The 17072-nt window shown below is 38.4% G+C and overlaps 1 protein-coding gene across 5 annotated transcripts in view; it reads left to right on the forward strand.

Annotated features, from left to right (window-relative positions):
• Nucleotides 1-17072, forward strand: part of LOC131276549 (A disintegrin and metallopeptidase domain 3-like) — a 126262-nt gene that overhangs the window by 90409 nt on the left and 18781 nt on the right. For 2 of the 5 annotated variants that reach the window (XM_058289853.2, XM_058289854.2), the window contains exons 14-16: nucleotides 689-884; nucleotides 3073-3163; nucleotides 3406-3595. In XM_058289853.2, coding sequence (XP_058145836.1) covers nucleotides 689-884; nucleotides 3073-3163; nucleotides 3406-3595 — 477 coding nt within the window. Of the gene's footprint in view, nucleotides 1-688; nucleotides 885-3072; nucleotides 3164-3405; nucleotides 3596-9332; nucleotides 9407-9802; nucleotides 9819-17072 lie in introns of those variants that run through there. The other 3 variants (XM_058289856.2, XM_058289855.2, XM_058289857.2) reach the window with 3 other exon arrangements.

Raw genomic sequence — 17072 nt, forward strand, 5'->3', positions numbered from 1 at the left:
TTGAGCTGTTTTGCTAACACATAATAGTAATTATCATGTTTCTAACCAGTGCTCAAGATTATCCTATTTTTAAATTAAAAAAAGTTTTAATTGGTATCACGCATGACCAGTTATATACTGGTCAGTTGTATCTTGATGATGAATGAACAAGCAAAGAAAACAAAGACCTAAGAAGCTCAAAGAAAATTATTCTGTGAAATCTAAAGGATGGATCTAGAGGCATGCCTGGGTGAAACTTTGTTTCAAACAGTAACATAGGGATTCTGCTCTATGTATCTGTTGGATCTCCTTTCTTCTGTGTAGACTTTATTCCCAAACCAGCTTTTTCCTTATGGGGCATTGAAAGCTAAATACAGCTCCTGGCTTATATTTCCTTAGTGTATGGTATTTCAGAAGAGCAAAGGGACTCTCTTTCCCAATGTCCATCTTATACTTGGAAGAGGAGGGAACCTTTACTGACCCTGTCAAGTTAGATCTCCTAGAGCTGTACTCAGATGACCATAACATTTTAACTAAGAGCACTTTCACTAGAATTTTAAGTAAATCCATAATTTAACTTTATTGAAACATGTAATAGTGATGAAAGAAATATTTATTGATATAATATTCTTATTGAAATGCTTTGTTACATTTTGAATTACCCTTTTACATATATATATATATATTTGCATTTTTCCTGCTCTCTCAGATATCTGAAAGAGGAAAAGTATGTAGGAAAAGAAGAGATCTGTGTGATTTTACAGAATACTGTAATGGAATAACTGAAACATGTGTTCCTGATACATTATCTGCTGATTTAGAACCATGCCGTAATAATACTGCTTATTGCTATGGTGGAAGATGCCGAAATACAGATGCACAGTGTGCAAGGCTTTTTGGAAGATGTAAGAATCATGTACTATTTGGGAGTTCACTTTCAAATATAGAAAGTTAGTGAGCCACACTATGGACACAATAAAAGGCATTATTTTTGTCAATCTAAATTTGGAAACAAGATTAAATTGCAATCATTACTAAAAACAACTTTAAATTGAGTGTTAAAATGGACTTATCAATTAAAGGGCTAAAATTAGGGGCTATTAGTCAAATTTCCAGACATTGGCAGAAAGAGTAAATAAAAGCATAGTAGATAAAGAGTACAAAAAAGTATGTCATTATTCAGTTATTTCTGCAGTATGAAAACAAATTTGCCTACTCTTTTTTTTAGTTAGAGAAGTAGGGTTAAGGGAAAATTATGCATAGAGAGTTCCTATATACCACATTCACACTCATAGGTTTCCCTGTTATTAATACTTCATATTAATTTGGTACATTTGTTGAAATTGATGAAACAATATCACTATAATTATAAGTTGTAGTCCATTGTTTACATGAGAGTTTACAGTTTGTGTTGTACAGCCCTATAGGTTTAAGATGGAATAGAGGAGAGTATGGGCCATGATGTGAACCAATGTATATGAGGTGCAGAGGTGCCCAAAGATGTACTTACCAAATCCAATGGATGTGTCATGATGATGGGAACGAGTGTTGTTGGGGGGGGGGAGAGGGAGGGTGGGGGGGTGGGGTTGAATGGGACCTCACATATATATTTTTAATGTAATATTATTACAAAGTCAATAAAAAATAAAAAAATAAAATAAAATAAAATAAAAAAAAGACTATAAGCAACCTAAAATTTATCATTTCAACCATTTTCAAATATAGAATTCAGTAGCATTAACTTCATTCACATTGTGCTTCTGTCACCCTATCCATTACCAGATTTTTCCATCACACCAAACAGAATCTCTGTTGTAACTGAGCATTAACTCCACATTCCCTATCCCCATCCTGGCCCCTAATAGCCTGTATTCTATTTTCTGACTCTATGAATTTGTATATTCTAATTATTTCATATAAGTGAGACCATGCAATATTTATCCTTTTGCATCTTCTTATTTCCCTCAATGTGATGTCTCCACAGTTCATCCATGTTCTAGCACATATCAGAGCTTCATTCCTTTCTACAGTCAAATAATATTTCATTGTATGTATATGCCATATTTTGTTTATTCATCTGTTGTTGGACACGTGGTTCCTTCCATCTTTTGGCAATCACGCATAAGCTGATGTGAGCATCAGTATGCAAAAATCTGTTTGAGTCCTTGTTGTTAATACTTTGGGGTATACGCCTGGAAATGTGATCACTGGGTCACATGGTAATTCTATTTTTGAAGCAAAAGTGCTGAGTCCTTTCTGTCTTTCCTGAGCCTATGATTTGCCCTAGGTTTGCACGCCTCACCTTAGGAATTCCCCTATATATAGGAACCTGAAAGCCTCTTCTATTCCATATGATATGGGCTTTTCCCCACTCCAGGGTGCTCTATTAAACGTCATAAAGTCAGCAACCCTTTTTCTTAGATCTCTTCTGTTGGATTGTTTCTTACACTGCTTTAGATGTCAGTGAGCTGCTTCTGCCTGCCAGACCAGTTCTGGGAGTGTGAGCCAGAAGGAAGTATTCTGAGTCGGTACTTCGTGCTGCCTCCTGATATTATAGATTGACACTGACACACAGGCTCCTCGGTATGCCCATAGGTTTACTCTGTTCCCTCCGGGACAGAATCAGGGAACCACAATGGGTGTGTAGGCCAGCTCCAAACCATGCAGGGAGAGGGTTTGGGGAAGGGGCCAACAAGTGTGCCACAAGCACCTCCTACCTATTTTAAGTTTCATTTTCTTGATTTGGTACTTGTTCAGTTACTGCAACCTGTTAACTGTTTTCTGGAGTTTTGAGGAAGCTTGCTTCGCCGGTTTTTGCTGTATGTTCAAATATTCTATGGTAGAATGGAACCCTGCAGCCTCCTAAAGATGCCACCATCTTGGTCAACCAGATGCCCCACGAGTTTCTTCTTCTTATGTGGGCAGGTTGTAGTAAATGTTTCTTCTCTTTGTATAGCTTAAGTGATACCACAAATTTACAGTGGATGACCCTTGCCCCACTTCTCTTACCTAGGTGTCTTTATATTAATTTAACACTTTTAATTTTAATTATTTTGTTTAATATGTGTAATTCAAACTTGTTTTTTCTTTCAGTTGCCAAGGGTGCTAGTTTTCTATGTTATGAAGAAGTGAATGTTTTCACGGATCGCTTTGGAAGCTGTTACTGGGACAGTTGCTATCTTCGGTATGTATTTACAAAATTATATGTTTTCCAAATGCATGTGTTTGTTTACTACCAGTAGTCACTTAATACAAATGAGAGATGAACCAATGGATATGGATGAATTTATATATTCTGTTTCATAGGATGTTATATGTTCTGAATATCTTTGTCATCATTATTTATCTTCACCTTTTGAATTATTATTCACGTTGAAATAATAACAAATAACAAATGGGTAATTTTTTTCTCCTTCTTATTGCCAGGAACTCCATGTGTGGAAAACTAATTTGTCATTGGTCAAAAACAGAACTAATAAAACGAACTCTCTATGATATTCAATATACTTATTATGGAGGCCAAGTCTGTGTGTCTTTAGCTAGCACACGTAATCTAAATAATAAAGCTAGCGATCCTACCTTTGTGGACAATGGCACACAATGTGAGTCAGAGAAGGTAAATAAAAACCTTCCTTAATACACTATGTTTTTATTAATTAAAGCATCAGCTATTTTTCTTTAATCTTTTATCTCTGTTTGAAATTATGAAAAATGTCTATGCATATTTTAACCTAGTGCCTAAATTAAGCTGCAGTAGTTGAATACTTGAAAATAACATACACTGTTATCACATAGATTAATAACAATAATGATTTATTTAGAGTTGTAATCTTTCCAGAAATGTAAAATAAGGACAGGAAAATGTAAAGTGAATAGTAAACATCTCAGAATGGGAAAGGATATTCTAATATAAAAATAATAGCTCAATTACTTGGGAAAACACTTTTACTAACTATATTATAAAGTAAAATGTCATCCTGTCAAAGATCATCTGAAACAAACTGAAAAAATGTTTTCTATAAATATGACAGACTAAATGCAGACATTAATTTAAAAATGAATTTCATTGTATATTAGAAAATGCATTAAAATGGTTTTTATATGTCTACACACATATGAATTGTATGAATACATATGTATGTATGTATATGTATGTATATATATATGCTGATGCAAAAAAAATCTCATGAAACAGAGCGTATGACTGCATAACTTGTAATGAATAAATAAAAATAAGTGAATATCTGTGGTGACTTAAAGCTGTGTGAACTCCAGAAAAATAAGTTCTTAAATTAAATTGATTCCTATTAGTGTGGAGCTGTTGTAAGTAGGACCTTTTGATGAGGCTACTTCAGGATGGGTCTTAATCCTATTACCCGAGTTCTTTATAAAAGAATGAAATTCAGACAAAGAGAAAAAGGCCACAAAAGCAAGAAGCTGAAATCAAGAAAACCTGGAAGAGAAGCTTCTGTGCGCTTTGTCATGTGACAGAGGAGCCAAGGATCAATGGCATTGCCATAACGATGCCTTGATTTGGACATTTTCCTGGCCTCACAAGCGTAAGCTAATAAATTCTTATTGTTTAAGCCAATTCATTTCATGTTATTTGCTAGAGGTGCCTAGGAAACTAAAAACATACCCAGTTATTGCTTTTGTCTTTTCAAATAGGCTTTGAACATTGTGTTAATATTTTATAGTGAGAGGGGTATCTTATTATCATCTTAGGACAAGTATAGATTAGCACATTCTTCCCAGAGAGTAATTCAGAAATGTATAAGGAGTACATCATAAATATTATAACCTTTAACCCATTTTTTATAAAGATTTAAAAAAAATTTATTTCTCTCCCCTCTCCCCCAGTTGTCTGCTCTCTATGTCCATTCACTGTATTCTTCTGTGACTGCTTCTATCCTTATCAGTGGCACCAGGAATCTGCGTTTCTTTTTGTTGTGTCATCTTGTTTTGTCAGCTCTCCGTGTGTGCGGTACCATTCTTGGGCAGGCTGCACTTTCTTTCGCGCTGGGCGGCTCTCCTTAGGGGGCGCACTCCTTGCGCGTGGGGTTCCCCTACGCGGGGGACACCTTTGTGCACTCCTTGCGCGCATCAGCACTGTGCATGTGCCAGGTGCACACGGGTCAAGGAGGCCCTGGGTTTGAACCGTGGACCTCCCATGTGGTAGGCGGACGCCCTATCCATTGGGCTAAGTCCGCTTCCTGCTTTAACCCATTTTTAATATAACAATAAGAAAATTTTTAAACATTAGGAAATAGACAGTGGTGTAGAATCCTTATGAGTTATAAGAGAGAAGAAAGGTGACATTAAATTTCCATTGTTTGGTCAAATAATTTATGTCTATCCAAAATGGAATGGTATATTTCTTTCTAAAGTGATATTTGCAAATAATTTTGGTGCCACAGAAGTATATCTGCAGTCTTATATATAGTGTAATGGTTTTAAGCTGTATGGACCCCAGAAAAGCATGCTGTTAAGTAACTTTAAGGTTAACCCATTCCTGTGGGTGTGGACACATTGTAAGTAGGATCTTTTGGTGAGTAGGATCTTAACTTCAGACGTGACCCATCCAATTCAGGGTGGGTCTTAATCCTCTGAAAAGAGAATGATATTCAGACAAAGAAAGAGAAGACCATGGAAGCAAGAGGCTGGAAGCAACAAAACCCTGCAGACGCCACCATGTGCCTTGACATGTGACAGAGAAGTGCAGAATTGCTGTCAGCCAGTCTTCAAGAAGAAGACATCATTTTGATGCCTTGATTTGTAACATTTTCAGCGCCTCATAGCTGTGTTCTTGTAAGTTAACACATTCCCATTGTTAAAATTGTTTTTGACAGCTGTAGCAGACTAAAACATATGGTTTGTGAAACAAATCAGAGCAAGAGCTTTAAAGAGAGTAGGGTGATGAAGGGAACATGGCATTTCCACTGTCTGAATCACACTGACACAGGCGTGTGAGGATTTGTACTGAACCACAGATTGTCTTTTCAGCTTAGGTTGTCTTACTGGCCAACCCTGAGCTTTTATAATGCGTCTTAATTATTTTAACTTTACAATGGTTAAAAAATAAAGCTTTTAAGAAGAAGCTGTAGCATAAAGAATTTGTGGTATCAATAATAGCCAAAAGCATCTAAAACATAGGAAGATTCTAAAATATATTCAAAACTTCTACACTGAAAATTACAATGCATTAATAAGTAATCAAAGAAGTCCTATATAAATAGAGCAATAATCCACACTCATATTCAATGTTTTAAGATCTAATGTTCCTCAAATTATTTGGTGAGTACAATGGCATTGAAAACAAAATTCTACCAGGGGTAGTAGTGGAAATTGATTTAAAATTTATATGAAAATGCAAAGGGTCAAAAATACAAAATTAGTCAAGGTCGTTTTAAAGAAAAAAGATGGAAGCTGGAAATGCACATAACTACCAAGACTTATTATGAATTTAAAGTAATTAAGACAATGCAATGCTGGTATAAAGGGAGATAAACTGGCTTAGAGAATAAAATAGAAAGCATTTCAAAGGGATTGCAGATCAAACTGTTTTAATAAACCTTATCAAGAAAATTTAGGTTTGTCATTAGGTACACTTAAAGAATTCTTAAATAAGACACAGTATGTCTTAACTATATAGGAAAATATTGCCTAAAATATCGACTAAATATTGATTAAAAATCACTGAATACTTGATCCAACATGTAGGCTGAAATATTCTGCTGGTCTGAGTTGACCCTTTAATTCAAGGTCTCTTTCTAGTTGCATCATGAGTTAGTGATTGGTAGTAATCCCTCGGCACCAGGAAGGCTCATCCCCAAGAGATATGTCCCACACTGGGGGGAAGGTAATGCATTTACATGCTGTGTTTGGCTTAGAGAGTGGTGACATTTGAGCAACATGGAGGCTCTCAGAAGGTAACTCTTAGGCACCCTGCAGCTCTAGACCTAGTTCATATTTCAGGCACATACGCTCATAAGCATAGTCATCAGTATAAGGGCTCGTTATTGGACCATCTTCCTTCTTGGTCTTTGCTGTTGCACTTCGGGGAATTATTGTTGTTCCATTGGGGAATATGACAGAGCTCCCATGGTTAGGAACTCAGCACTCCCTCAGTTGACATTTGTAACTGTAACTACTATAAAAATACCCAACATGTATCAGAACATTTTTATGTCCCCTATATTCATGCTTTGGAGACCCCCCCACTCACATGCCCCCCATCAATAACACCCCACACCAGAGTTCCTCCCCTGCCATATTTGAACCTCTCTGTGATCCAAAACTTCTTCAACAATGAAGCCTAATATATTGCCAAATTCAATAAATAGGAAATTGAAATATAGTGATGGGTTTAAAGTTTAGAAATAGAATACATAATAATTTAGAAATACTAAAATAAAGTAAAAATAAATTGGTGTATTAATAAAATGAAAAATATTATAAAGCTTTGTTTCTAATGTTTTGCTTTTCATCAGTGTAATAGGTATTGTCCTGTATGTACAGTGGCAGGGTACTTTCTTTCATTTCTTCCTCAGTGTCTACATCCTTTCTTTTTTTTTTCTTTCTAATTTTTAGTTTTATCTTCAAAAAAGTTTTAGATCATAGTAATTCACATTCACAATATAGGGGACTCCCAAATATTCAACATCAAATCCTTTTCCCCTTTCCCCAGCAATGATCTTTTCACATGTTCATGGTATATTTGCTGTAGCTGATGTACAGATTTTGAAACATAGCTATCAAGCATGGTTTCATTTTGGCTTGCATTATGGTTTATACTTTAGACTGTACAAATTTCTAAATTTTTTGTTTCCTTATGTTTTACATTATGATTTACATTTTAGCTTATAGACTTTTATATGCTTTCGGTGTAAGTTAACATGTCCTATATCCACCATTGCATGATCTTGTGGAGCACTTCCATTGCCCCCCAGTTGCCCTGCTTCCTTCTATTCTGTACCTCTCGCCCCCTCCCCTCAGGGCCCACAGTGACAATCAATCTTCACTACTTGAGGGACTGGATTTATAGAAACTGCAGCAATGCTGAGGGCTTGATTTTGAATAAAAGGGGGAAATGGCAAAGACAAATGAGTTGATATGGCTAAGAGTCTTCCAAAAAGAGTTGGGAGGTCATCAGAGGGGTCGTGCTTATGTGCAACTCAGCAGGACCCCAGAGGGAGGCAAAGTAGATAAAACCCTAGGTGCTGGTTCTCCTGAAGGCTATGGAGATCCGCAGGGTATATGGTAATGACAGATGGATTTGGAGTTCTGTGCCATGTCAGAGGGCTTGCTTTGGAATTTGTGCTCCTGAGTGTGATGGAGCTGGACTCAGAGGTGACTTTTCTACACATGCCTCTTCTGTCACTTTGACTGAACTATGGTTGGTGCAAGGGATGGTGCATACTCAGGGGACTTGAATCCCTGGACTGCCCATGTGCCAGCCGGAACCTGAGCCTCAGCAGAGTTGCAACTCCTACCCTCTGGCTCATTGGACAAACCCAGGTCAGCTAACAGGGAGGTAAAGATGGTCAACCACTACACCAGGCAATCAAGAGTGCCTACAACTGTAAGCAGAGGAATTGTATCCATCATTTATGTGGAATCTAAGCCCCCTCTTGATCTAGAGGTGGAGAGGACATCACCATCCCAGGGTCCACGGAATGGAGGAATAGGATATGGATTAGAGTGGACTTACTGGTATTCTACTATAAAACTATTGTGCTTAGTAATGGAAGAAATTGTAGCATTGAGGTGGAGCCACAGTAGTTGCTGAGGGCAGGGAGAGGGAAGAAGAGATGTGATGTGGGGGCATTTTTGGGACTTTGGGTTATCCTGAGTGATATAGCAGGGTCAGATACTGGGCTTTGTATATCCTTCCTTAACACACTGAATGTACTGGTGGAGAGTGTGAGCTACAAGGTAAACTATTATCCATGTGGTGCAGCAGTGCTCCAAAATGTGTTCACTGAGTGCGATGCGTGTACCACAATGATGGGGGAGGTTATTGGTGTGGGAGGAGTAGGGTGGGGGTGTGGGGTGTACACAGTTTTTTTGGTGATGCATATATCTTAAAAAAATACAATTTACAAAAATGATGGGGTGGGAGGGTGGGGAGTGGGTTATATGGGAACCTCATGCTTTTTATGTTTTTTGAAATATTTTTTAATGTCGCATTCTTTGTGATCTATTAAGTTTAATAAAAAAGTGTAAAAAATAAAAAATAATAAAAATAAAAAAATCACTGAATAGATGCTTCAAATTCTACAAAGATGGATTGGAAGTCTCTTTCCCTGTTCCACTAAGTACAGTTAAAAACTTGGACACTTTATGTACACCAGACACAAGAAGACCGAAAAGTGGAGGGAAGAAGGTGGAACAGCTACGGACTCAGAATACAAGGAACAACACAGTGGTGAGTTACCTCGGTTTCCTTTTTGCTCCATCTCTCCCAGAATTGGAATCTGGAGCAGCCAGTATTCAGAAATGCCACTTGGCACCGGCTGAATAAAGTCCTGAAGGGAAGTCCTGCCCTCTTGAGCTAAAGGGGCAGCCTAGCCAGACAAAATACTTTTAAACAATGACTGCTCTTAAGTCAAACAAGACAGGGAAAATACAGCCCCACCCCCACTCCCATTACAGAGGCCAAAGGCCAAGTGAGGAGACTAGATTTCCACCTTTTCCCAGTTCTAATAATGTGTCCTAACATCCCTGCTCCTGCGGGGTGCTATCAGAGAATCCTAGTGGGGAGCCAGGGTTTCCAGACCCTCTGGGTGGTAATGAGCTATGCTTCTCCTTAATCTAATTGGAGAATACGTGGAGAACCCGGACGTCCAGCTGCGCAGGAGGTGAAATGCATGTGGAGTCAAGGAAGGCCACAGGGCAGCAGTAATGAGGTAACCCTGCCCTTCCCAGTGAGGGTGGTATGGCTAGAGGCTGAGAGGAGAGCCTGCCCTCCCCCTTCCCCAGCAGAACTAGGACCACCTCCCATCCCAACTCATTGATTAATGGAGCCTTTCCTTCCAAACATACTGCCAATGAGATTGCATCCCCGATTTCCCCCAAAGCACTATGAAAGGAGGGCTCCTAAAACAATTGAACAAGATCCAGAATTTCATAACATAATGCCCCAAGTGTCTACTTTTCAATCAAAAGTTGCTTTTCATGCCCAGAGCCCAGAAAAGTTGGACTTGATTGTGAAAAGACTTTCAACAAACACTGCCACCAGGGTGACCTCAACGTTGAATTATCCTACAGAGATTTTAAAGCCATCATCATTAAAATGTTTCAGCAAGCAAGTATGAGCATGCTTGAAACGATGGAACAAATGGGAAATTTTGACCACAGAAATGGAAGACGTAAGGAAGAACCACAAGGAAATTTAAGAATTGAAAACACAATAATCCAAATATACAACTTAGTGGTGGGCTCAACAGCAGAATGGAGGTTACACGGCAAAATCTCAGTGAACCTGAAGGTGTAACAACAGCAATTACTCAGTCTGAACCACAGAGAGAAAACAGACTGAGAAACAGGTATGTGGGACACAGCAAAAGAAATACCATTTTGTAATACTGTCATCCTGGGCAGGAGAGGGGAAAGAGTGCAAGGGTGGGAAAATATTTGAAATGCATGAAAATGTTCTAAATTGGGCAAGAAACATAACTCTACAGATTCAAAAAGTTGAGTGAACCCCATAAAGGATAAACATAATGAAATCCACAGCAGGAGGTCTCCTAATCAAACTTATGAAATGTAAAGACAAAAATATCTTAAAAGTATGGGAAGCAGACTTGGCCCAGTGATTAGGGTGTCTGTCCACCACATGGGAGGTCCGCAGTTCAAACCCCGGGCCTCCTTGACCCGTGTGGAGCTGGCCCACGTGCAGTGCTGATGCACGCAAAGAGTGCCCTGCCATGCAGGGGTGCCCCCGTGTAGGGGAGCCCCACGCGCAAGGAGTGTGTCCCATAAGGAGAGCCGCACAGCGTGAAAGAAAGTTCAGCCTGCCCAGGAATGGTGCTGCACACATGGAGAGCTGACACAATAAGATGACGCAACAAAAAGAAACAGATTCCCGTGCCGCTGACAGCAACAGAAGCAGACAAATAAAAACACGCAGCAAATGGACACAGAGAACAGACAACTGTGGGTGGGGGGAAGGGGAGAGAAATAAACAAATCTTTAAAAATATATATCTTAAAGCAGTGAGAGAGAAATAGCACCCTCCCCTATAGGAAAAGTTCAATTAGAATGACAGCAACAGAAATAAAACCAAATGGGAACTAAACATACATATGACACACAAGACAAATTCCATGCTTGTTAACTAGCCTCCTCCTATACCTCAGAATACTGTATGACCACCAAAAGCTTTACTCATTGCTCTTTTCCAAGCAGCGATTCTTTGCCTGGACAGGTGTGATCATTAGCCCGTGCCCAGCTGGCCACAGACCCTCTCGAGAAAAAAATAAAAATAAAATAAAAGGCCTGTTATCACCATCTCACTCTGGAAAGTCTCTCTGCACCTGGAGTTTCAGTTCTTATATTCATTTTATTCAAAGATCTTTGATTCCTTTAATGCTTGATCTGGGTAATTTATTTGGCTCTATCTGGCTGTTACAGGAGGAGATTTAGCTTATCATGAATGTTTGCTCTGCCACCATTTTAAATGAAAGGTCTTTTTTGGAGCTTTCTTTATGTGAAGAGGATTTATGTGAAGATGATTTGTCTTCATTTGAAAGCTGGCTTTTAGGCCACAGTACTTGCAATTGTATAACTGGATGCTTATTCTAGAACACAGGCACTATGTTAGAAGCCCAAATTTTGTAGGACAATAAGTTGGTATCTTTAAGCAACAAAATACTCTTCTAAATGTTCTCCTTTGGGATAAAAGTGTCGTGGTGGTTCCCTCTTGTAATTGAGAGAAAGCAGGAGGTGAGTGGTAGTGGATGTTGAGAGTTGACTAGTTTTGTCAATTGTTTTGTGGACAGACTTCCACTGTTAACTGCAGATTTTAACCACAGGTCCTTCCCCTACAGTTTTTTCTGTTTTTCGCCATGACCCTGAGCCTGTGGTGCTTTGGAGCATTGTCAGTCTCTCTCCTTTGCCATGGTGCTATATGTGGTTGCTTCCTCACTCCATTTTATCCATCAACAGGCTTGCATTTTATTTTGAAATCTGAGAAAGTTCTTGTATTTTTCATTTTCTAGCTGCCTCTTTCTAAATACTCTAAATAATTAGAGTAATTAGTTAGGAAGGAGGGGCAATTTTGTGTTTTGGGATTCTCAATTTGATTAGAAACTCATGTGAATATTTAAAAAATTCATCAAAAAAATTCATCAAAGATGTACTTTGTTTTAATTTATATTTTCAGTTTCTAGAGAGTTTGGGAAACAGACTTCATTACCTTAGCCTCACAAAATGTTGGTCATTTGTAGAAAATAAATTTAATAAATATCTACGTCTACATGTATCTTTACCTATATCATTATACACACACATATGCATGTATACTGCATGCATATATAGAGAGATTTTATTTCTTACTCATCAACATAAAGAAAGGTATGTGTATCTCCCCCTTACTAATTGCAATAAAAATTCTAAATTACAGACTCATAAACTGAGTATTGTAATATAGTAAATGAATAATATATACATGCATATAAACATTATTCCAAAACTTCAAGTTGCCTTATTGGTTGTGATACAAAGCTTCTTTGAATTTACAATTTATAAGACTTAGGAAAGGGAATGGTTTATCACATGGATCCTCATCCACACGTGTGGGCTTGGGGAAAAGAGCGCATCTTCATACATTTATTTCAAAAATGAAAAAGGATTATTTTGTGGTCTTGAAATTGTTCAGAAACAGGTAAGCTAATCATCAAATGAATAAGAAAATATGCTCAGATAATCCAGACATTCCCCCTTATGAAATATGTTTTTTTGTGATAGTAGGGGCTTTTTTGGAACTCCCTAATAAGACTGCTTCTTGGACACTATTCATGTTCTCTTGCTCTGACTACAAAGTCACATGTGTTAGTTCATTCTCAAGATACCATTCTAACCATTGACCAGGATGAAGTACTTTTAGAGGGGCTCCCTGCTTTTCCTACCCATTATAGAGGAAGCAGCTGCACATTGAACTGTTTACTTCAAGGAATTGCATCAGAACCATGTGTCTCAACTTTTCCTGGCTTACTTTTCCCTAAAAACCAACTCAGTGAAATAAGGCTAACTTATTATTTATTACCTTGATGACAAAGTTTATGGGACAGCAGAATAAAAGTTTTGTAGAAAGTAATGCTGGCAAGTCCAACAGTAATTCTTGCTGACTTCTTCAGAGTACTTTCAGTTAATGAACAAACTATTTGTCCTCTATTTCTCTGTGGTGATAGACAGCAATAACTTTTAAGCAATTCACCATATATTGTAAATCGCATCAAATAACATTAGAACAGCCAGCAGGTCATCTTAGTAGCTGTCCCCAAAGACACTCAAATTAAAAATTTGGATAGAGGAACATTTAATATGAGAAATGGAGTGTACATTATATATAAGATGAAGTAAATAAATATATAATAAAATGAGCTTGTATTTAATGAGCAACTACTCTATGCCAGTCATTGCTATTATATAAATTATATATATAATACTATATGTATACAAAAGAACTATCCCAAATTTGCAGGTAGATAAACCGAGGCATGAAGATATTAACTTGCTCAAGGAAACATTAGAGTGTGAAAGATAAGAGATCTTGTCATTGAAGTGGGAACAAAACCCCACAAGATGGAGGTGGGGGCAAGATGGCGTCTGAGTGAGTGCACCTTATAATTTCTCCTTCAAAGAAGTGGCTGAGTAGGGTTGGAATCCTGCTGGACCAGACCGTTTCGGGTGTTTGCAGGGCAGGAGGTGTCTGGGTGTCAATTTAGTGGGATGGTGACAGAGAAGATTCTTGTAAAAGGTAGAATTTTGGGTCTCTTTCACACAGATTGTGGCTGCACGCAGGACACTTCCCCCTGGGGCTGGCAGCCCAGCGGTGGTGATTCCTGGAGGCTTTGCTGCGCTGGGGAGTTCCCAAGCCCTGAGTGGGCTATTTGGGGGCTTGCAGGGTGGAAGGTGTCTGGAAGTCGATTTGGTGGGACAGTGATGGAGGAGATTCTTGCGAGACGTGGAATTTTGGGTTTCTGACACAGAGGTCAGAGATTCTGGCTACAGCCCCTCCCCCTAGGGCTGGCGGCCCATCTGCAGTGGTCCCTGAATTGTTTGTAGTGCAGTGGCGCCCCCAGCAGGCTGTTTCAGGGGTTTGCAGGGCGGGAAGTGTCCTGAAGTCGATTTGGTGTGACAGTGACAGAAGAGACTCTTGTGTGAGGTGGAATTTTGGGTTTCTGACACAGAGGTCAGAGTTTGTGGGCGTGATACCTCGCACTAGGGCTGGCGCCCAACAGCGGGGATCCCTGAAGGCTGTGTTGTGCTGTGGTGCTCCCAGTCTCCCTGTTAACTGGATGCGTGGTTCCCAGGTCTGTGTCCCCTAAACCCTGGTGGCCCACACTCCAGAGTCTCACACCTCTTGAGTCTGCAGTATCACAGACTTTCCATCCCTGAATCCACCACACCCTGAAGTCCATCTGAGGTCCTTGATTGTGCTAGCCCTTGGCATTTGTGGTTTTTTTTTTCTTTTTCTCTTTTTCCTTTTTTTTTGTTTTCGTCTTGTGTGCTAACATTGCATTATCTCCTGGTCTTTTCTCCCATTGTATCCCTCTAGGTCCTTTTTCATTTATTTAGGTTTTTTTTTTTCTCTTCTTTTTCTTGCTTGTTTCTCCCCCTTTTCTTTGCCCATCCCCCTTTTTTCCTTCTCTTTTTTTTTCTTTTCTCTCTTTTTCTTCTTATATTATTTTATTTATACAATAGGTGCTGCAGGGAGCACCTCATATTTGCTGTGTTTCTTCATCCTCCATTTCCTCGTTTCTGTGTGAATTGATTTTGGCCACCTACACTATTCCCTTTCCCCCACATCTTGCTATCCTCCATCATCTACTGTCTCTTTTACATTCCACTGCCCTTTCTTTGGCCCCCAAATTGTCTAAATTTTAATTTCTAATACCTTTGTTCTGTTTTCTGTCTTTTATCCACTCTTGATATTATTGTCTTTCTTTTCTCTTCCCTTTCTCATGAAAACATTGGCTTTTTAATTCATACTATATTCCCTCCCCATATTCAGTTGACTACCTCATTATAGGTACTCTACTTACTGCTATAACTCTACACAACTTACATGAGCCTAATATCCATTCTCCCAGATCTCACATTGTTGCTCTGTTAATATTTATTACCAATACTAATTTACACATTTTCTTTTCTTACACAATTTCCTTTCCCAGGCCCTAATATTTTACTTCAAAGTGAACTTAGCCAGCAACAAGAAATTAGAGTAAGAGGAGCAAAGTGACAGAGAGAAGACACAACACTTATGCAAGGACAACAACTAATTAATCCCCAAGACTAGACAAAGAAGCTAAGGAAACCTGTCTAGATAAAATTATGACCAGACAGAAAAAACAACAAACTAAACCAATAATCAGGAAAACATGGCTGAATCCAATGAACAAACTAAAAACCAGGAAGGGGAGCAGAACATCGAACACGTAATTAAAGATCTCAAAACATGTATTAGAGACCAACTTAATGAAGTAAAGGGAGAGTTTAACAAATGAAGAAAAGGCTTGGAGAGGAAACTGCAGACATACGCAAACAGATAACAGATATGATGGGCATGAACACCACAGTTCAAGAAATCAAAAATACACTCTCAGCAAATAGCAGCAGATTAGAAGAGGCAGAGGAGAGAATTAGTGACGTGTAAGACAGTACATCTGAAATCAGACAGATAATAGAACTGATCAATAAAAAGATAGAAAAAATCCAGCTAGGACTTAGGGACCTCAATGACAATGCAAAATGCACAAACATATATATTATAGGCATCCCAGAAGGAGAAGAGCAGGGAAAGGTGACAGAAGGGGTGTTGCAGGAAATAATGGCTGAAAAATTCCCAAATCTACTGAGAGAGACGGATGTACATGTCCAGGAAGCACAATGCACCCCAAACATCATAAACCCCAACAGACCCATCCCAAGACATATGTTTGTCAAATTATCCAATGCTCAAGACAAAGAGAAAATTCTAAAAGCAGCAAGAGAAAAGAAAACCATCGCATACAAGGGAGGCTCCATAAGATTAAGTGCTGATTTCTCATCTGAAACCATGGAGGCAAGAAGGCAGTGGTATGATATAGTCAAGGTACTAAAAGAAAAAATTTCCAACCAAGAATACTCTACCCAGCTAAACTAGCATTCAAAAATGATGGAGAGTTCAAAATATTCACAGATAAACAGAAATTGAAAGAGTATGCCAACAAGAAACCTCCCCTTCAAGAAATACTAAAGGGAGTTCAGCAGGATGAAAGGAAAAAATAGGAGGGGCAGAGTTGGAGGAGAGTGTAAGAGCAACAAAAAAGACAAAAAGAGAAGGAAAAAAACAAACAAAATATGACAAACACAAGTCCAATCAAAATATGGCTAACATAAATAATTCCTTGAAAGTAATAACACTGAATGCCAATGGATTAAACTCACCTATCAAAAGATTCAGACTGGAACATTGGATAAGGAAATATGACCCATCTATATGCTGTCTACAAGAAACACATCTTAGACACAGGGATTCATGGAGGATGAAAGTGAATGGTTGGAAAACAATCTTACAAGCGAACAATAACCAAAAAAAGGCAGGAGTATTTACATTAATATTAGACAAAATAGACTTTAAATACAAAACAATTGTGAGAGACAAAGAAGGATACTACATATTAGTGAAAGGGACAATCTCTCAAGAAGAACAAACAATCATAAATATTTATGCTCCTAACAAGGGTGCCTCCAAATATGTGAGGCAAACACTGGAAAAACTAAGTTAAAGAATAGATGCCTCCACAATTATAGTGGGAGATTTTAATACACCACTATGAACTTTGGACGAACATCTCAAAAGAGAATCACTAAAGAAACAAAATATT

The sequence above is a fragment of the Dasypus novemcinctus genome, chromosome 29 (assembly GCF_030445035.2).
Source record: "Dasypus novemcinctus isolate mDasNov1 chromosome 29, mDasNov1.1.hap2, whole genome shotgun sequence".
NCBI classification, from domain to species: domain Eukaryota; kingdom Metazoa; phylum Chordata; class Mammalia; order Cingulata; family Dasypodidae; genus Dasypus; species Dasypus novemcinctus.